The 22,728-nt window shown below is 32.1% G+C and overlaps 1 protein-coding gene across 2 annotated transcripts in view; it reads right to left on the bottom strand.

Moving 5' to 3' along the window:
• The window catches only part of LOC130453024 (uncharacterized), a 42,322-nt gene extending 33,339 nt beyond the window's left edge, over positions 1-8,983 (bottom strand). Inside the window, exons 1-2 of one of the 2 annotated variants that reach the window (XM_056792604.1) lie at positions 4,948-5,251; positions 2,821-3,932 (exon numbers count right to left, since the gene is read on the bottom strand). In XM_056792604.1, coding sequence (XP_056648582.1) covers positions 2,821-3,932; positions 4,948-4,962 — 1,127 coding nt within the window. In that variant the 5' untranslated portion in view covers positions 4,963-5,251. Of the gene's footprint in view, positions 1-2,820; positions 3,933-4,947; positions 5,252-8,300 lie in introns of those variants that run through there. The other variant, XM_056792605.1, reaches the window with a different exon arrangement.
• Positions 8,984-22,728: the final 13,745 nt, after the last annotated feature.

Here is a 22,728-nt window from a genome sequence, read left to right as displayed (position 1 = left end):
TAGAGGCCGTGTTTAAAATTATTGATTTAAAAACGCGGAATTTTCCAAAATTAACTCAATAAGTGGATTTTATGTACGATAATCGAATTCTTCAACAAATTTTGCGCGTTTTCCATTCCACAAGTTTTAGTCTATCTCCTCAAATAACAGGTGGGGGAGAGCGGGAACCTTGTTAGCTTAGCTGATTTTTATAAACTTGATGTTGTTTGAAGGAGCTTTTTTCCAGCAATACAAAATATATATTCTAGCCAATTTAATTGGTAACGTGAATTTTAGAGGCCGTTGTTTCATTTGGAGTATTAAAATTAAAATTAAAGTCCTCGAGTCCTCTAAAAGTAATCTGAATTATCATTTAAATAGCGGTAACCTCATGTCGTCTATTGGGCTGGTTTACCCATTATATTTAATTATGGACATGCTGCATACTGGTATAATTTTTGCTATGGACTAATTATCACCTATTGGTTATTTTTATGTTTGTTTTTCAGCTTTTACAAGCTTTGGTCTACAGATTTAACAAGTTTTTGGCAATAAAGCATTCCTCTCTCACTCAAAAAGAAATTTATTGTGGAAGAAAAGTTTTCGGCATAACCTACCTGCAGTAATTTAAATAATAATCATATTATTGTTGCTAGATGGCTAATATTACTAACAATGCGAAAAAATCATTAAGTTAACCATGTAACAAATTTAACAATTAACGGATTTGGTAACCAACTGCTTAATTAGTGGTGTCCTAGGTGTTCATAATTTGCTATACCTGAAATCATTAGCTGACGGGTGGATAGGACAGCAGTTTCAATTTCTGCCATTGAAATATTTCGTATTGTTTGTCGTATTTTTTCAATCATGTCTCTTGGTGGAAATACAATCTTTTATTTGGTTCCTCAAAAACAAATGCGAGTTAGGTCTGTGGATCTGGGTGGCCATATAAAATAATTTCCACGTCTTACCCACATATGCTGTTTGTCCAACCGTGTAAGTAAAAATGAAAACTTTTCAGGAGAGCAAAAAAAACTTCTTTTTTATTTATCGCGATCATATGACATATTTTTTTGAAAATTTATAGATCGATCAGTTGTCTGGAGGTGCATCTTTGGATTTTCTATCGAATGACATTCACAGATCGAAAAAAACATTTTTTGGATGCTGTGTTAGAACCTAAGCGATGATATAACATTTTTAAATAATAAAAAAAACTTACTTCGTAAACCTACTAGACATTTGAGAAAAAATTCCCCAATTAACACATTTCTTAAAATATCTTAAAACACAAAAGAGATATCGATATGTGGTTTTCGCGATTTTAATGTTAATAAAGATCTACTTCAACTTTTATGCTTCTATTTTTCAAGAGAATTGTTTTCTAAACAATAACGCATGTATTTTCCTTAGAAATCTTTCTTCTAAATGATATTTCTTGGAGCTTTACGAGCCATTTGAGTCTCGAAAGATTTTCCTTCTTTAATAACTATGCGAAGATGGTCCTAGAGGTACCTGGCCTGACCTAGAGACGGCGATAGTTGCTTGTAAAGAAAGTACACAATCTATACAGCATATGCTTCAAGTTTGAAGACGCCACGTTGTTTTGCAGCTATCAATAGTGAACGTTTTCAGTGAATTTATAAACATGTGTGTATGTGATTCAATAATTTTATTTGAAAGCCCTGCAATGACCAGCATCGCAGTGGTCGACCAAATGAAGTGAAATGCTGAAGAAAATCCACAAAGTGGTCCTGGATGATCGTCGACTGAGAGTAAGCAAGATGGGTGTTTTCTCACAATGGAACACAAATAGTGTCATGAAGATCGAGGGTTTGGCAATACTTCGCAGGTGCCGTTTAGTGGATGAAACGTGGGTCCACCACTGCACACCCGAAATAAAAACCAATCAAAACAATGGACTGAAAAGGAAGAACCGGCTCCAAAGAAGAAAAAGACCGTTCCATCTACTGGCAAAATCATGACGTCCGTTTTTTGGGAAGCGCGTGGGATAATTTTCTTTAACTATCTTGATAAAGGAAAAACTATCAACGGCGAGTATTATGCGAACTTATTGCTAGAAATCAAGCAAAAACGGCCGCATTTGGCCAAGAAGAAAGAGACAATGCACCATCTCACACATCCGTTATTTCAATTGCCAAAATTAATGAATTAAGTTTGAATTGATACCTATTCGCCAGATTTAGCCATCTCGGATTATTTTCTATTCCTAGTCTCGAAAAAATGGCTCAGTGGTCAAAGATTTTTCAATAATGAAGAGGTGATGTCGACAGTTAATATTTATTTTAAGGAGCTTGATGATTCTTATTATAAAAATAAATATCGAACTTATTGATCATCGCTGGAAAAAGGGTATGGATCTAAAAGGAGAATACGTTGAAAAATAAATATATTTTTTCTTCTCTTCCATCTCAAAAGATTAAATTGTTAAATGACGAAACCTAAAGCCTGATCATCGTTATAACTGTCCAGTAATCAATTGCAATGATAAACTGGATCTTATCGTCCTAATTATTCCACTCATTCAAAAGCGGTAACACAGATTTTTTACATGGCGAATAGGCTCATGTCTTGGTGTATAAAATTCCATGCCACAAACACATATTCTATGTACAAAGAAACAAAATGAAGAGTTGACTGGTTGTTTTCAGTTAACTAACGGAAATTGTACATTCCAGTGCAGGTTTACATTATTCTAGTAGCATTCCAGCACTAAACTGGAATAAAGTGAGCCGGACTTAAGCTAAATTCATTTCATCGTGAATCTGGATTCCTTCTACAATTCTACATTAAAATGACAAAAACAAGTTGACTTACCTGAGATTGCTCAAGTCCTTATCAGCTATTTCTTCGAAAAATTTATCTAAATCGATCACTTCGTGATTGTTTTTCTCATGTTTAAGTTCTAATTTGGCCATAAATTTTAGTTTATCCGTAAATCGTTCGCCTTTATTACATTCTTTCATATTGTTGATTTTTTCGGTAAACGAATCACTCAAACTTTCGATAGATTTCTTTTTCGCAATTCTAATACTCGACCGCATTGGTCTTCTAATTTTATTTATATTTTCCTCTTTAATTTTTTTTAGTTTCGGAATTTTATCGATATGTTTTCTGTTATCCACTACCTCACTCGTATCATCGGATTGTATATTTTCTTTTGTTTGATATTTACCCTTTAGTTTTTTTGTATTTGTTTCGTCACTATTCCCTTCTGATTTATACTTTCTTTTCGTATAATTTCCTTTTGAATTATTTGCAGATTCCGTTTTATCCGCCTCTTTATCGGTATCAACAGGTATTGTAACAACATCATTAACTGTGTCGTTTTTATCATTTGAAACTTTCCTTAATATAACTATTCTCTCTTTCTTTTTAAATTTTCCCGAATGTTTAGGAATATCATTTTTAGTAGTTACAGCTACTGCTTCAATATTAATACCTTCAAGAAAACTAACTTGTTCTTTTAATTTTTTCAATAAACTCTCCTTTTGTTTGGTATCAACATTTGACGATACATTTTCATAATTCTTGGTATTGGTAATCTTTTTACCTTTAGTTTTTCTAATTTCAACTTGATTTTGACAATCGACATCTTTTAATACTTGCTTTTTGTGTTTAACATTTTTTGAAGGCAAATTTAAATCTGGAATAGCGCCGAATTTCAATTTTCTTCGAAGAGGTAAACCGAGCAACTCGTGTTGTAGATCTCTCTGATAGCAATTCTCGGAAAAATGTTCACTACATACTCTAGCGTGAGGTGGTGGCGGTTCTTTACCAGTACGGCAAACTTTTATCCATTTTGAAAGCAATTCGGGATCGGTTGGTATCATGTGATAAATAATTTTACTGTTTCCTCGCGTTTTACCGTAATAATTTGAACAAGAAGAAACGTAGCACTGCGGCATTTTTTCGTTCTGGACACTGCACTGAAAGATTCGAATTACTGGTTAATACGATTCAAAATATAATAAATGTCAATAATTTTGAAGAACGTAGCTTCCTAATCTCGTCAAGACTCATAATAACTGTCTATAATGTGAATAAACTGATAAGAAAGATCGAGGGAATTACGAATTTAGCTCTCAACTCATAGCAAATTATGGTAGAAATTATAAGTAAAACTAGAAGGGACATATTTTGAAAGGACTTTGAATAAAGGGGAATCAATAGTTGGTATTGGTAGAAAAGAGGTTGGCCAAGCGTTAGAGGGTGTTTGAAATGAGTGTTTTTTTCAATAGAACCAAATTGGACGAATTAGTGATGACATTCTATAAAGAATCTGAAGAGAACCAGGTAGTTACATAAACTTTATTTTTCCCCAACAATTTTTCTTTATCAAAATTTATTACACGAGTAATCTATGTAATACGTCAAAACCTAGTGTTTATGGACGACAACGCCCGACCACATCGCGGGCGAAGTATTCAGGACGTACGAGAAGAAGGACATTCCAGGAGTTTGTTTTGGCCAGCGAACTCTCTTGATATGAATCCAATTGAAAACATGTGGAATTACTAGATCCAATCACTCTTGTATGACCATGCATCTCCTTAAATTAACAGAGTTGCTAGAGAATTTTTTGCAACAAACAGAGTTTTTGAATCGTTCAATCAAACAATTGTCGAAATATTATTTTCTAGGGATACGTCATAGTTATTTTTTGGTCCAGTAACCGTAGAATTTGGAATTATTTTGATACGGGTGTACAAACTAGACGCTAGGCTACAAGATCCAACCCAATATATAAGGAAGCAACTGTAAACCAGGAAGCTATTATAATCTGTACTTTAAATTCAATTGTTACGTTTTATATGTTTTTCTTGATAAATCGTTTGTTTTTTCGGTTTCGCTTAATAGAAAATATAGGTCGAAACGTCAATTTTTACCTGTTGTTTTCAACCGATTTATCAAAATAGACGATGTATCAAAAAATTATGTTACCAATGTTAAATTCATCGGACACACTGTATGTATATATATATATCACTTGCCACTACATAGGTACTTATTACAATCTTCAAAATTATTGAACATTTTATTTTATTCTAGTAAAGATATTTAAAAAAGAAAAAAACAAAATTTTACATTAATTTCTTTGAAAACTTTTTTGTTATATGTTGTTAAAGTGATAAAGCAAAAATTCCTAAATAAATTGAACAAAATAAAATTCTTTAAATACGAATCATTGATAGCAAATAATTTACAAGTAATTAGATCGATAGCCAATCAGTAAATAACAAATAAAAATCGTTAGTAATAATTGTTAACATAATAATGACTTACCTAATGAAAAAATTCACCAAAAACCAAAATTTTAAAATAACTACATGTAAACACATACACTTCCACTATTGACAGACGCTGCATTTACACAGAATGCATAGGCAAAGATTACTAAACAATACAGGGATGCATAGAAACGATGGTGCACAATGCGTGCGTTGCACCATTCTGACCCTTAATTGTAGATAATATTAGAAAGAGATCATAAATACTTTCTAAAGCTAGGGATTATGCCCCTCGGTTCGTCCACCCCCTTTCAATTCTTTACCCTCTCCCAGCTTGAGTGTGAACCGCTCTGACGTCAACCGGGTATGAATTCTACGAATTAAAACGTTTGGACGAGCTGGTAAACAATCAATCCGATAAGTTTAGGTAGAAAAATAACATTTTGTTCTACCTGTTACCTGCCGGAGACTGATACAAAAAAAATAATTAATACTTAATCATTTGAAAGGTATTGACGCGAATTTATATTAAATTCAAGTTCCTTAATCCATTTTACCGATATTTTTACCCTCATTGACAGGGATCATACAGGGTTTGTCAATATTACAGAAAACTTTGTTTAATATATAGGTTATAAAAAAAAATGTTATTCAGTAAAATAATGGGTATCTATAATGCCCATATTTTGAAATTATCTCCAGATATGAATATGGCAATTAAAGTTTATTTCACATTATTGCCAACTTCTTCTTTCATTGCCTCATCCGTTGCGAACATTATCTATTAACAAGGTTATTCTTATCTAGTTTACTCCCTAGTTCCCTCATACTATCAAATTTGCCATAGACAATCAACTCCAATATTCGTCATCATTTGTCTTGGTAGGAATTCGTTCTCTTTCCTTAGTCTCTCCATAACTTCCATGTTGGTAATGTACTCCGTCGAGTATATATCCACATGCTTATATTAACTTACCTGTATGTGAGTTTGTTTGTGAGCAAGTTTTATCTCTCCTTTGGACTAAGAGCAAGTGGTTTATTTAATAAAAAAACCGTTCGACAGAGTATTCAAATCTCCGATCTCCATGTTGGAAATTAAGCACTTCGACAACCTTACCAACTACACCATTACGGCTTGATACAAGTTACGACGAGATGTAGGTATGTAAGAAAAGTGGTATCAATTAAAAAACTGAATAGTGAATATTAATATAGTTTAAAGAAGCTAAAAAATCAAATTAAAAATTATAAAGCCTCATTCATCATTATTGTTTTAAGGTTATTTTAAAAATTATTTTTATTTGTTTAGTTTGGTGTGCTTTAAAAGCGTGTTTTTCAGTTTGTGGTCCTAGCCTATACACAACAGAACAAAAAAGAAAAGATGTAGCACTTTATCAGTCTTAATTTTACTTATAGAGAAATATCTTTGCTAGTATATAGTTTCTTCATTTTGTTAAAACGCATCTCGAGCTCCCTCTATCCGAAATCGTATTTCTGATGGTTTGTCTGCGGTACGGCAAACTTCTGTATATGGGTAATTGGGTAAAATAATAAGTGTCTTTAAAATCCAGATTTTTAAATTATCTCGAGCTATGAATATATCAACTAAAGTTTACTTCACATTATTACCAACTACTGCTATACTTTACTTGACTAATGGTTCGTAGTTGGAAATGAAGATGGAGCCCCATAGCGGCTGTTAGAGGATGTTTAACTCAAAGAACCAAATAGCAAGAAATAATTCAGATACAACAAATAAAAATTCTTTCATAAAAAAATAAGTACTATAGGGTAATTAGTCCCAAGACGATTTTTTTTTCTGAAAAATTTAAATAATAATAAACAGCAAACAAATAATCTCAATTTTACAATAGAATATAAAATGATACATTATATATTTCCTCATTAGAGCATTTTGAGATACTCTGTATAAGGGGCTTCGACCCAATTAGCGTGAACCCATCTGGATATAAAAAAAACCAAAATGAACATTTTTTTTAATTTAAAAAAAATCTTTTCCTATCTTATTTTTTAGAAGGGTAAATCATATCATAATAAATTAATTTCCAAATTTCACACATAGACAATTTATATATTCAATTCCTTATGTGGGCCTATTTGAATAATTTAAAAAAAAATATTTATGTTATTCTATAATACTTGATAACAATGGCCCCATAGTAAAACCATCAATTTTTTTATTCTATTCTCAAATTTAATCTACATTCAAGTGAGGATTAATCCTACAGATTTAAATTAATGATGTAAACCAGAGTGTTTTAGCATTGTGCAAATGTTAGAAATCATTTTAATGAAAAAACAATATTTACGAAAAGAGACTTAAAATCAAGAACAAATATGCAAAAAAACCATGGAATTGTTTAGATTGGTGGTTAAATTGGTATGATTTCCTAGAAGAAAAAAATATGATACATCTTTTGTGAGTAAAATCTCATTAACGTTTGTTTATTTTTCATTTACTGATTTATCAAAATAGAGGGCAGAAATTGGCATTATATAGGCTATTGTTTTTCTCTTTTAACTCATTTTGTTTTTATGATTATGCAGTTACCAAACATTCTAGAAGTGTTATAGTACTGATTGACCGATGAGGATATTCAAGAGAATTAAATTGGTTATAATAGCAATACACCACAAGCAGGAGGTGGATGTTAATAATAATAAAAAAAGCATTTACTTTTTGACATTAAAATTTTCATAATCATCGATTTCTACAAAATTTCTTTTTACAACATATTTAAATCTATAGTATGTGGTTTAAAAATTATATACAAAGAAGTAGGGCAGTTTATCCAACTTTTGATGGTGTACTCTCGTCAACGAGCTTCAATAAATACTGAGGAAGGTAAATATAATACTACACATTATTTAACAGCGAATTTCTAAGCTTATATATGTATCTAAAATACCCAATACAGTTAAAAGTAGAATTCCATACTTCAATCAAAACTTAATGTTCATTTAATAAAAAGAAATAAAACTTTCCTTCCTATACTATGTAAATAAACAAGTAAATTAATATGATAAATGTTATTTATGACTTACCACTTAATACTCCTTTTTTTCAAACTCCTAACAACATAGCTACTTCCAGCACTACGTTTTGATTGATCCCTAGCAATATCTTTTTTACTTCGAATTACATCTTCTTCTGTAGTTTCGTATTCGTTGTTGATTTCAAGTACATTTTCCGATTTGAAAGAAATTCCTTCTTCACTATTATCCGCACAAGGTAGAAACTCTTCATTGAAATCAGTCTTTTCATTTCCCGCCAAATATTCCTCAACAGCCTCCTCTTGCGTAGAAATATCGGAACTATTAAAAATACCATCCAGGAATTTTGTTGTTATCGTTTTCTGATCCGCGAGGCAACTTGCTTTTGTATTTTCGTTAATTTTAACCTCGACACACTTGCTATTAATAAATTCACAATTGTTTTTGATTGCTACTATCGTATTATCCGCCATTTTCATTGTAAGTTTTTTTTAATTTGGTATTTGATATATTTACCGGTTAGACATTTTGGACAATTAATCAGGTATTTTACACTTTGGCACTCAATTTTAAACAAGACAGGTAAATCGATTCGATTATATCTACGTTGAACGAACACTAGATTTTCTACGTCTGAATATTCACAGAATGAAAATATTTATCGATTAAATTGGGCTATTTACATTTTCATAGCTGCTGTGCAACGTTCTACGTGATATTTTATTTTTCTGCACACTTGCGCCATCTAGTTTGTTAGTTAATATACCTTATACATAATCGTAGAGAAATTCTGTAATATCGATATTAGTTAATATTTATTTGAAAAGGTGGCACTAGTGTATCTGAATGGAAATGTGTGTAGATCAATTTTAAGATTTACATACAATATACAGACAAAAGCGATTTGAATAAAATGTTGAGAATGTAATTTCTATTATAATCAATATAGATATATATATATATATATATATATATATATATATATATATATATATATATATATATATATATAGTGTATGTAACTCAATTTTGCTTATAAACTATTTATGTGATATAGTCATTAGTATAATTCGTAATAACGTTCTAAATTTTGTACTACGAATATAAGCAGACCTTGGCCTCGTTTATTTTGAGCTCACCTCTACTTTTTTATATACCTCATAGACCTTTGTATTATCAATTAGTACGCTCTTATACAGGACGATTCACGATGATTTTATTGTTATATTCCGATATTAACTAGTTTCAAAATATTTTTGTATATAAAAACGATTAAAAAGAATTTATCGGGTGTCAAATCAGAGCTGTATGTTACGTCACTTTTTTTAAAAATGGTTGTATATCATTCGGAGTTGACTATCTCTTACAATTCATTGTTGCCACATAATCGAAAATATCAATGAAACAGGCTACTTTTTGTACTATTCCGATGTGTTTCAAGAATTGACCGCGTTTCCTTCTGAACTTTAATGGATTGAAATTCAATATGTTAGTAATGAAAATAAGTAGAAATTTTTTTATATTCTTTTATACGCGTGTTATAAATATTCAACAATTATTATCGTCTCTGAGCCAACAACTTGGCGTGTTGTGTTTATTTATCCTTGGGGTAAATATTTTACAGAGATAAAGATCACCGTTCCCTAATTGTTCTTCTAGATTCTAAATATAATTAATTGTGTAATCGGTAAATAATGAAAAATGAATTATAGGTAGGTTCATAAAAGGATATATATATTTCCATTCCCCAAACTTTTTTGTCTCATACGGAACTTGTACTATAAATACGATGAGATATCAATATTTATGAAAATTAGGTAAATAAATACTTCTAGAAAGATTCCTACACAAAAGGATTCGCTTCAAATTATGACAAATTAATAGTAACTCCGTATTATTGTGTGTTTAATCCAAAAGAAATGGTTTGGAGTTTTTTAAAACAAAAACTATGCAAAAATAATCGTTTATCTATTTTGATGTGATAATTGAAAATATACTTACAACTTGTATTAGAATTTGACAATTATATGTTGAATACATAATAAATAAGGAAATGTATAGTTAGATCCCCCGGTGTAAATATGCAAGTCCAACAAATTTGAGAGAAAAATTTCTTAAACTTTATTTGTTCAAGACGTTTTTATTTATAATATAATTAAGGTGTGAAGTTTAAGTGTTAAAAATATATAGTTAACATCACTCAATAACTGAGTAACTAATAAAAACACGTCAATGAAATCTCTTTCAAGAGCAATACAATCATTCCAACGCTTCTCTAACTTCTCGATATCGTGCTTGTAGAAGGATTCGTCTTTTGCCTGAAAATAGGCTTCAGTTTCAGCAATTGTTTCTTAATTTCAACCAGTAGTCACTGGAGGCCAAATCTGGACTATACGGTGGATGAGGAAACAATTCGAAGTGTAATTCGTTCAATTTAACCATCGTAACCATCGACTTGTGAATCGGTGTATTGTCTTGGTGAAATTCTTCGACATATGAGGTTGTTTTTTCTTGATTTTTGGATTCAAACAATCCAACAACTCTATGTAGTATTCGCTATTGATTGCCTCTTCCTTTTGGAGATTGTCTATGAACAAAGTTCCATGCGCATTCCAAAATACTGAAGCCATAACCTTCCCAGCTGCCTTTGGACGCATCGGACTTGGTTCACTGGCTGCAGTTCAGTCAGATGATGATCGCTTTGGTTCCGAAGTGAAGGGATATATCGACGGAAAAAATCCGATTTATTACGTGTAAACATGGCCAATTACTTCTCTGAATCATCAACACGTTGTTGTTTTTGATCGACTGTAAGTAAACGCGACACCCACTTTGAACAAAGCTTTCTAATGGTTAAATGCACAGCCTTCTAATATTCTTACGGCCTCAGATATCTCACGCAATTTTAATTTACGATTAAATTTAATCAATTTGTGGACTTTTTTGATGTTTTCTGGAGTAACCACCTCAATTGGACGACCAGAACGTTCATCATCATCAGTGTCTGTACGTTTAAATTCAGCAGTGGTTCTTTTCGATGGAGCAGAGTCCGGATGACACTTTTGAAGCCATTATTGAGCTTGTCCACTATTTATTTTTATCAAGAAGCAATGATAAATTAACAAACGAAAGTAGCTTCATTATCACTTTTTTCTAACTAATCGAAAAGTCATTAAATTTTACACATAGTCTTTTGAAAGTTGGTACTTCATAAACGTCACATGGATTTGACAGTAGCAGCGCCATCTGCGTGTCAGTCACACGACTTATTTGGAATTATTCTGTTGTAGACGAAGGATTTTCATTATTGTTATGAATGAATAAACTTTTAAATTGTTATATTTCTTATTAGAGTTGATTTATTTCAACTTTTTATTTCATTCTATTAACAAATAATAAAAGAGGTTTTTGTTTCTTTAATTTTATTTACATTATATTTCGATCATAATTTTAGTCTTTGATGATGAATATATTCCAAATTAAGTAAAATTAGTAAATAGAGTTCACTTTGGTGTACCCACAATAATGAAGTTAATAAACTATATGGCAAAGACATTAACAGAGATGTATAAAAAATTATAAGCAAAAAAGGCAACTAAAAGATCAAGCTAGAGAATAAAAATATCATTAAAAATTTTACGGAAAATATTTAAGAACTGAATAAAATGTCTTTAAGGCCTATAATACAGTTAATTTATTCGGTAGAGAATTATAAAAATCGCAGCTTTGCATGTTTTAAACTATGCAATTTTTTTATCGTCTTTTGAAAATCTTGTTCCGCCGATTTAATTCACGTCGGGGCTGCCATAGCAATAGGCAGGTGAATATTCCACCACATTTATGACCTAATTTATTTTGAAAATGGTCGCATTAAGTGTCGCTAAAAGCACTGAATTATTCGAATCTATTACTGACTTATTAGGGCAAAAAACTAGGTCAATTTAGGTTAAAAGGCGTTATGAGTATTTTACGGCTAACTCTGACATTTCATTAATGAAATAATGGAGATTTGATTTTGTTTTATGCTATGGGATTGGAGTCGTTCGGGAAATAAATTAATAGGATATCTAAAATGAATCAGTTTGTTTAATCCAGTTTTATATTTATCAGTTGTTAAACATTTTGTAATGCACTTTCCTTTATTTTGAAATTTTTGTTTTGTATTTTTAGTAGCTTCTAGTAGCGGCAAAGTAAACAGTAGATCCTGCCAATTTTCGCAGATCAACAAGCTCTACGAAAAGTGTTCTCTTTTATTTTTTCTTGTTTGTCATAATCTTCATAATCCCTCACCTGAATATTGAGATACTCATATTCTCAATGGATGTATCACTTAGTGTGCGTTCACATTGGCGATGCTCAAGCGGCGAACGTCGAGCGATGTCATCGCTCGCGTTCACCTGTTCAAATTGGTTAAGCGTCGTTTTAGTTATTTTCCAACCAAAAGGACGTAATGATTTGGTATCCAAACGATTATTACTTATAGAAAGTACACGATTGAGAAGGCTAATTTTAAAGAAAAGCGAAAAAATACAAGGCATTTATGAACTTAATAGAAACAGACTTTCTTATGGCGAATTCCATCACCTCTATTATTATGAACTTCGCAGTGATCCAATAAGATTTTTTCAGTTTTTACGAATGTCAGTGGAAACGTTTGATTACATTCTGGGAAAAATCAAGCATCAACACCACTGGAGCGGCATCGCTCGACGCTCACCGCTTGAGCCAGTGTGAACGCACACTTAGTGTCTTACTATACTAACGGTTTGCGAGCGGCCGCGAGGCGGAGCGGGCGCGCAACGAATACGTCGCGAACACGCCGCGGTTGCACAGCAACGACGTGGCGGACGCGTGGCAGAAATGCAAAGTTTTCGTCGCGTGTTTGTAGCACACAATACACTCATTAACAAAAAGGATTCCGAGGAGGAATCACTACTGATGGCTTCGTTAGTTCGAAGACGCCGGGGATGAAAACGAATGCATCGACGAATTTGGCAGGACCCATTATCAATTAATCGGATGGAAGAGTTGTTTTGCGAAGTAATCCAAAAAAGTTTCGTACTTACGTATAATTTTAATATTAAATAAGTTCACAGTACAAAATGGCTTGAAGCATCTTCAGTACCCTCCTGGCTAGGCCCTTAATTGTAGTTATGTTTTGGGGTATTATTGTTTTTGGCTAATGATTACCTTTTATCTGAAGTCATTGACTTTTTGAGACACGACTAGCAACAACAAATTGCACGATGAAAAGGCAGAAAGCTGCCTACATCTATTCCAGTTCGGTTGTGGCACTGTTGAGCTCTGGAATTTCCATTCTTCAGGCAGTTGAACTCCGGCTTCGTCTAGGTTCTGAAATATCAGGTTCCTCTCATTTTAAATAAAGACACGATCGAAGGCTTTACTGATAGCGAAGAAGGTAAAAGGACATATAACTTTATACAATTCCATCTTTTACAAATATAAAGAACATTATAAATCAGACGTTTTTTTTGTAATTTTCCCAGGATAATCATCCGAGTGACATGTTCGAAATGTCACTCGGATATATGTAAATATTTTTTTTTACTATAAACAGTCTTTTGATTGCTCTCTTAGTTTAGAAATTACAAACACGAAAAAACAAACAACGAGTTTTTTTTTAATAATAATTTTCGACATCTATTCATGTATAGATCAATTTTTTTATGATTTTCCAATCGTTTTGCTGCTAATATGTCGTAAAAACGTTTTACAGCTCGGCCTATAGTTATTCAACGACACATACTTCGCCTTGACTGTATATGTATTTCAACATTAAAGCAATTCTTGTGCAGCCTTGACCACGAGACGCACAACAAATATTAAAGTCAGATTGTATCTCAAACCACTCAAGGTCTACGAGGGAGTGGTAGAGATATCCTCTGTAGGGCTGCATAAGGGTGATTTTCTTTCACATACAACATCGTACATTTAATTCCGCTAAGACTCGAATGGTCAGTGACGGATTCTAAAGTTACCGCAAAATTTTATTTCCGAAAACTGTGATTGGAGCGTAGCAACAACAAAATGTGCATCATCTTCCCGTCTTCGACCTGTCATTATGAATGTTTGTGAAGATTTAACATATCTCAAAGAAAGATTAGAAGAAACATTTACAATTTTTAAAACTAAAGAATAAAGTACAAATGATATAGGAAAAGAAAATATATAAAGAATACATGTGAACTGAAACACAAAAAGATAAAGACGAACTAGAAAGAGAATTAACACGAATAAACACGATACAGGGCCGGATTTATAAGGCCCGGGGCTAAAATAATGACGGGGCCTCCTTAAGGAATTCGGAAACCCGGAAATATTCACAAAACAATACGTTAGATTTGTGGTATCAACACATCAAAAAATACAGAATGATTTCCAAATGATGAGGTCCTCTTGGAGTTGTGGCCCGGGGCTAAAGCCCTCCCAAGCCCCTAGCTTAATCCGGACCTGACACGATAAGATGGAGACAAATAAAACAAATATAAAAACATGGGAAAAATATCACGCCAACATTAGATAGAAATAGAGAGGAGGAGATAAAAGAAGAAGAATTTGAAAATGCAATAGTTGAATTGAAAACGGCGAAAAGGTTACGGAAAGATGGAAATAGCATCGGAAATTAAAATGTGAATTAGAAGAGAAGGAGAGAAAGTCCAACAAGAAAATGGATTAATCCTATAGAGGAAGTAGGTTACAATTAGAAAACAACCCTTGAGATAATGAAAGTACTTGCCAGAGACAGGGCATAGGAAATGGGAAAACACAGTTTTCCAATACTACTGCCGGAAAAGCATAAGTATTAGACAAGTAGAAAGAAATATTGTACACACAGATGAATATCGAATATTCTTGAAGAAACGACGACTGACAGATAAAAGAAAAACCGACTAAAGAAAATTTATGACAAATAAAAGTAGTCATGCAGATTTCAGAAGACACGCTTTTTATAAATCAAATACTCTGCTCTGTTCGTTGAGATACTCGGGGCTAACATAAAACAACATTAAATGAACAAAAAGCTTCGGCGTCCAGCTGTAAACCGATTCAGTCAACATCTCAATGATGATGATGCATATAAATGAGTTAAGAGATTAAGAAAGAGAATTGCTGTACTATAAATAAAATTTATTGTCTCTAAATATGGTATCTAAACGAAGTGGTTTTATTTGAAAAATTTATCATTATATAGATTATTTTCATCATCTTAAGCCGGTTAATTATGCAATGAAGTTATTTTATTGTGAATGGGAATACAAACGAAGTATTATTATTTGCCAAATACTTTTCTAGTGGTGAGTAAGAGTGGTGTAAGCGGTTTTAGTGAGTAATGTTGATAGTTTTTTACGACATTAACGGTATCGTGATGACTGAATGGGTTCCAGAGGGTCAGACTGTCATACAAACTCACTATTTGTCAGTTTTGGCAACACTGCGAGGACAAGTTCGTAAAAAACGACCCGAGTTGTGGAAGAACAACTCGTTATTTTTGCACCAGGACAACGCACCTGCCAATATCGCGCTATCTGTGAAGCAGTATTTGGCCGATAAGCGCACTCCAGTGCTCGAACACCCGCCGTATTCACCAGATTTGGCACTGTGACACTTTTTTTGTTTCCGAAGATAAAATCTGGTTAGAAAGGAACCCGATTTGAGTCGATGGAAGCGGTAAAGCAGAGCACTAACCAAAGAAGACTTCCAGCACTGCTTCGATCAATGGAAAAAACGCATGGAAAGGTATGTGGCGAGGGGAGGGTAGTATATTCAAGGGGAGCATTCGAATGTAGAATAATTTTTTTAATAAAACCCTTTTTCGTAACCAGTCTGATATATTTCACAACAATTAAAATTTTTGTCTTTCAAGTTTATCCTCAATAAAATCGAATTTAAAAAACTAGTGAAGGTTTGATACAAGTGGATAAATGCCAAACGGGTCCGTTCCTCCTTGTTCGCTTTGAGCAGCATGCACTACGTTTCGGCGGGTACTTTTGAAATAGTATTTCAAATTTCGCGAGGTTAAAAAGTGCGGTGTTCTTGGGCTCAAAACTGATGATCGATACATACAATAAATATAAGAGTTTTTAAATTAATGTTAATCCTGTGTGCTAAATGTCCCTCTAAAATGTACTTAGTGTTAAAATATTAATAAATTGTACGGATATAGTGATACATTGCTTATTATTTTATAAATAATTTTATTCATTCATTCATTGATTTTATTTATATAAAACGTCCTCTGACAATATCTAAAGAACCGAGAAGATGTAAACTAGCGATCTACGATCAGAGTGTAGAACAAGTGATGTCCTTCAAATATCTAGGAACAAACATAACAAGCGATAGAAATCTAAAGAAAGAAGTAATAGAACAAACAACGAAGGCAGCATTAATATCAGGATACAGGATAATACAACGGAAATGCGAACTCTGAGATCAAAAACAGGACATACGTTACTCGATCGGAAGAAAAATGAAGAAATAAGGGACATGTGCGATATACAGGATGTAGTAAGATGGGCAAGGAGCCGCAAAAGAGAATGGAGAGACCATGTTGACAGAATGCCAAATGAACGGTTAGCAAAAATTGCAAAGGAAAAGAAACCAGACACAACTCGACCTCCTGGACGACCACCTATAAGGTGATATGAAAGCTGCTCCTCAGCATCCCAACTATTCCTGGCAAACCCTTGATGAAAATACAGGACCTAGTCCTAACGTAAGAAGAAGAAGAAGAATATAAAACGTCCGATGACACTCGGAACAATTAAATAATCCAGTCTTCAATTCCTCATCATTCTTACTTTCCATAATAAATAATTCAGATTTCAGTTCTTCTTTATTATTACTCTCCATAATCTACTTTGAGGTTATTAAAAACTGATATTTTAGATAAGAACCTCAATGATTTAGCTATCAATACAAAATATATAAAATATCAACGCAAATTGTTTGATGGTTGAGAAAGAAATCAAGTACAAAGTTTCTACCAGGGGCGTTTGACGACATTTGACGAGCGCTGGAGGAATGGACCCGTTTGACATTTATCCACTCGTAGGTTTGGTCAATAAATTAACTTATCCGATAATATATCCAATTAATCGGATTCTTTGTGTCGATTCATAGCTGTAGTGAAACCTGGAGTCACTACAACACTCCTGAAACAATAAAACAGTCAAGATGGTGGGTTACAAAGGTGGAAGCTGCTCCGAAAAAGGTAAAGTCGATTTCAAGAGTCGGAAAAGAGATGGCGACCGTTTTTGTGATAGCCATTGTGTTCAACGACTATTTTAAAAATATGTGAAATAAAAATAGAAGGGATCGCACTTGAAACGAAAACGAAAGTCCAACATAACTTATGAAGCTCTATGTCATGTTCTATGTCATAGTTTGTATGGCATCTCCGGTAGATCTCTTCTAAAACCCTGTTGAGTATAATAAGGCATAATTTCTCTGTAGGTGGTACATAACAGATTGTCCCTTCTTTTAGAAATTGGAATTCAATATTCCAATTTCCATTTTTCCCATATACCTTCATGGATCTTTTCCAATAGTTAATCTCCTCACAAATTTGTTGTTTATTTTATGTGGTCCTGTAGTTCCATAGATTTCCATAGAAGTTTTACGAATCTTTTCACATCTTCGTATCTAGATGGGCATTTCATCGTCTGCTGTTGTTTCGTATAGGTCTTTGAAATCTTAAATTGGTACATTTTAGTTCTGTTCTGCGTCTTTATGAGTTCAAACAACTTCCTGTTTTCTCTGTTGTTTGAACTCGTCTGAGTATTTTAATTGTTTTTGCTCTTTTTTCTTCATAATTACCCAGTAGTGACTTTTTCTTGTATCTTAAAGATTAGAGTGTGTTTGAACTGAGTGTATAACTTCACAGACCAGGGCATTTTCATGTCGTTAAGAATGAGTGTCATGTTTTCTGAAGCATAAAAATTCCGACGTAATTATTAAGTTTAAATTCATTTACAATGTTTTCTTTGTCGCCCTTATTCGTAATTCATTCAAATGATTTATTATCACATAATATAATTATGTATAATTAAATTGTGTAATAGTAATTTCGGACTTTTCTTTTTCATAATTACATGTAAACATTTTTTCATTCGATATGATGCAGTAGAGTGTGTAGCAGTCATTATTCTGTTGGATACTTTCTTTCAATACTAAATTAAATTTAACAAACACTTAGAACAAGTCTTCAAGCCCAACTCCTTAAAGAACAACTTCAACATCGAGGCCGAAGTCAAAAATTTTCTGGAATCTTTATATCAACTAGAAGAATTTACCGTGAACCTGGTCAAAAAACAATGGAGCAATTGAATACCGAAAAATATCATGAATATGACCTAATTAGTGCCAAAATCCTAAGGGAATTGTCAAATACTGGGTTGAAGTTTTTAACACAATTATATAATGTTGTATTAAGAACGGGTTATTTCCCCATTTTCGGGTAGGTAGTCCTAATTATATTAATCCATAAGTCAGAGAAATCTCTTAAGGACACTACACCTTATAGACCAATTAGTTTATTACTCGTTGTGTCGAAACTTCTAGAAAAATTACTGATTGAGAAAAAAGAACTTATTCTGAAAACCAGCAGACTAATACATAACATTCAGAGTCACAAAAGAGTGTACCAATCTTTTAAATACTATTCTGCTGCCTTTTTAGATATCGTCCAGGAATTCGACAAGATTTGGCCTGACGGTCTACTATACAAGATCAGGAGAAACCTTTTCCAAATCCTAAAATTGTACCTACAAAACAGACACTTTCAACTCAAAACTCAAGACTACATCACAACTTCATATTCAATTATGTCTGGAGTTCCACAGGGAAGTGCACTTCGGCCCATCCTCTATTCTATGTACACAGCTGTTATTCCCATATACAACAACGTAGCTATCGTAAAAAATGCTATTTTCTTGTGACTAAAATCTTGGAGACTAAAAGTGAATGAAAATAAATGTATTCATGTACCTATACCCAACGGAAAGGAACCTGTTCAACTGTAATATTGAACAAGCATCTTATACAGCGAAAAGGGTGTGCAACAAGCACCTAAAAGTCACACCAAAACCCATCTGGAGTTATGGTAATCCATTATGGGGTACTGCATTTAACTCGAATATATCAATTCTAGAGTTTAGTCAAAAGTACTCAGAATTATTGCTTGTGACTTTCAAATTAAGTCAGTCAAAGAAAAAAATATCAAATATCTTCTAAAAATATTCACACCGTATTTATCCAACCTGTAATAAGACCTCCCATCCAGCGAAGGCTTAGAAGGCATCTTCAGTGTGATCTGCCTGACAGACTTTAGTGTCATAGTGATGTGTTGCATAATTATCCCAATCAAACTTTTTTTTCTACAATAGTGCGTAAAGTACGTAATTTAGGCACATTTTCGAGTGCTTAAAATTTCACTTGAAGCAGTAGTGCTTGAAGAAAATTATTTTTAAAGTCTCCGTAGCGTAGTGGCTAGAGTACAAGTCCCAGGTTCAAGTCGCGGTTTTTCCAATTTTTTTCTACATATGTAATAATAATTGGCAAATTTAATAACTGCACGAAGTACCTTTTTAATATTAGTATTGTTACTAATTGAATTCGTTGTTAATTTGTTCTAATCTTGATTAAAATGTGCAAAATATTTATAAATATATAATATATTTTATAGGATGGAAAGAAACATACTTTACGCAACAGTGCGTGATGGAAATTACCATTTAACTTCTTTTTTATAATATTTTTGTAAGAAGAAAAAAATATTGTATGCAATTCGTGTGTAAAGGCATTTTTTCGACTCATGTGATTGTACTTTTCGTACAAAATTGTTGTTAAAAAAAGTATTTGTATCGTTTAACCCTCACAGTTCCAATGACCTTGAAAATTTAGTATGTTGTACAGTTTTTACGCTAAACAAGAATTTATATATATGTTGGGCGCGGAAACGATATCTTCACATAGTTTTTTAGGTTTGAAAATTCAAATTTTGATATGGTATATATATCTGTTTTACCCTTCAAATCATTCGTCTTTAAACAGTATGTAGATGATATAATTTTATCCCTTCCATACAATGAAATTGATCATTTACTATTTTACTTCAATAGTTTCGATCCCTATAAACAATTTACTATAGAAAAATTTGTAAGAAACGAAAACAACAAAATTTTAATAGGAAACCAATAAGTTCTGGAAGATATATCAATTATTTTTCATATCACCCACGTAACACTAAAATTAATTTAATCGAACAATGAAATAGAGTTTTCAAAATTTCTGATCGAATATTTCATAAAAAGAATCTCACAATACTACTTTTGATATGAAGGATATGAAAACTCATATCCTTCAGATATTTTGAAACGAATTTTGTATAACACATCTGACACTGACTTAAACATTGAATCATCATTATTAAACGTCATTTCTAACATTTCTATTCCACATATTTATACACCTTCACCATATATAATATTACTTACTCCCGAATTTTCTGGAATCTCTAAATAACACAATATTAAAATAACGTACCATCAATCCCTTAATATTTAATCTATTCTTATTGAAGCTAAAAGATAAAACACCAATCAATAAATTGCATAGTATATGAAATACTTAATTGAAATTGTGACAAAAAGTACATTGGTCAGTCAAAAAGGTTACATCAATCGGATACAAGAACGTAGGAAATTATATCCTAATAGATGTTCATTAGCGACTCATGTCTATCATGAAGGACGCAACTTGAATTATGAATCTACCAAAGTTTTGACAACTAAAAATAAACTACAAAAAACGTCTATGAAACAACATATATTGCCCAAAATGATCAATGCAATAATAAGAAAACTGATTTAATTAACCTTAGTGTAGTTACGCATATCTTTTAGATTTTGAAAAAACAAATTCTATAAAAATTCAACATCATAAACAGTTCAACTTCACTTATAACGACCTAGCCTATAAAAATTTAATATTATCCATAATATTAAACATTCAACGTCATTCATAATCTAACCAATTAAAAATTAATAAAAACTCCTATAGTAACCAGAATCAATATTTCCATCAACGTCAATTTGAATATTGAATTTTGAATCCTATGAATTTAAAATTTTTACAAGAATTAATACGATTCAAAATCACCGATAATCTTCATTAATTATTGTGAGTAAAAATTTTATTAGTTTTATACATTTATACATATTTTTTATATTGTATTTGACCATAATTTCGGTCCCAGACGATGAATACATAAGTATTCGAAAGCTTGGAAAATATATTAAAGTTAGTTCACATTGGTGTTTCATTGCCACGTTCCCAATAAGTAAACGCTCATAATATAGCTGTCAATAAAAGTTCAGCTTAAAAAACTGTACAACATACTAAGCTGTAAGGGTTAAACGATGCAATTACCAAAAAATACCAGATTATTAACTTTTCATGCTGCCCTGGTGTACGTGTCAAGGATACTGATACGAGTTTATGAAAGACCCTGAGATATTGTGATTTATTGTAGGGGAATTGTTTGAAAAGGGTTCAAAAATAAAACAACACATTTCAATTTAGTAATTTTATTACTTGCTAGAGGTCATTAATAAGCTACAGTCTAAAACTATATATTTCTTTGGTTCAAATCAATATCCCTTCACTTAGCTAATTGAAAAATCAATAAATAATACATTAAAGTATACAATTTATTCAATATACAACAACTATTTTAATATAACAGCCCGGAATAAGGGCTCAAACACCATATTTTTTTCTTTTCCTACCCAAAAAACAAAAAACACAAAGTGTTCAATCATTATTGTCTATATATTTAATACTTTCTGAAAGTAAAACGTAGAATATATACATATACAACTGAAATTATATTTTTTCATTCGATATGTTTGTATAACATCCACAGGATGCGTCACAGTTTTACATTATATTTTAGTATATTTTCAATAGTCGCGTCAATGGAGACATAAAACATACAATCTTCAGCTACAACTCCGTTTGTAACATAATTATTTTTTATACTAATCAAAATCACGAAGCTTTTGCAGAGATGATGAAATGATAGATTTTATATAAACAACATCTATGATATTAAAGTAAACTTTTTACACGTTAACATTACACATATTTATTTCTATTTCACGTTTTTCGCATTATAAAGTGTGTTTATCAAGTTTGTAGCAAATGGAAAACTTATTTTTCATTATCAATATTAAGAAAGTTCTTACTATGTACAGGGTCGTTCACGTCATGCTGACATGATGAACATTTTTACAACGTTTAAGCGTCAAGCAGTTTTCATTGTTTGTTTTGTTAGCTTTTTTTTTGGTCGCTCCAGACAACCTACAAAACCCGTTAATTCGAGATATATGAATTTACTAACGGAGCTCCTTTAATTTAAAGTGTAGAATCTAATGGTGAAAAGAAAAATGGGGTG

This window comes from Diorhabda sublineata, chromosome 2 (genome assembly GCF_026230105.1).
Source record: "Diorhabda sublineata isolate icDioSubl1.1 chromosome 2, icDioSubl1.1, whole genome shotgun sequence".
In the NCBI taxonomy this organism is placed as follows: domain Eukaryota; kingdom Metazoa; phylum Arthropoda; class Insecta; order Coleoptera; family Chrysomelidae; genus Diorhabda; species Diorhabda sublineata.
This window is presented reverse-complemented; position numbering and strand designations above follow the sequence as displayed.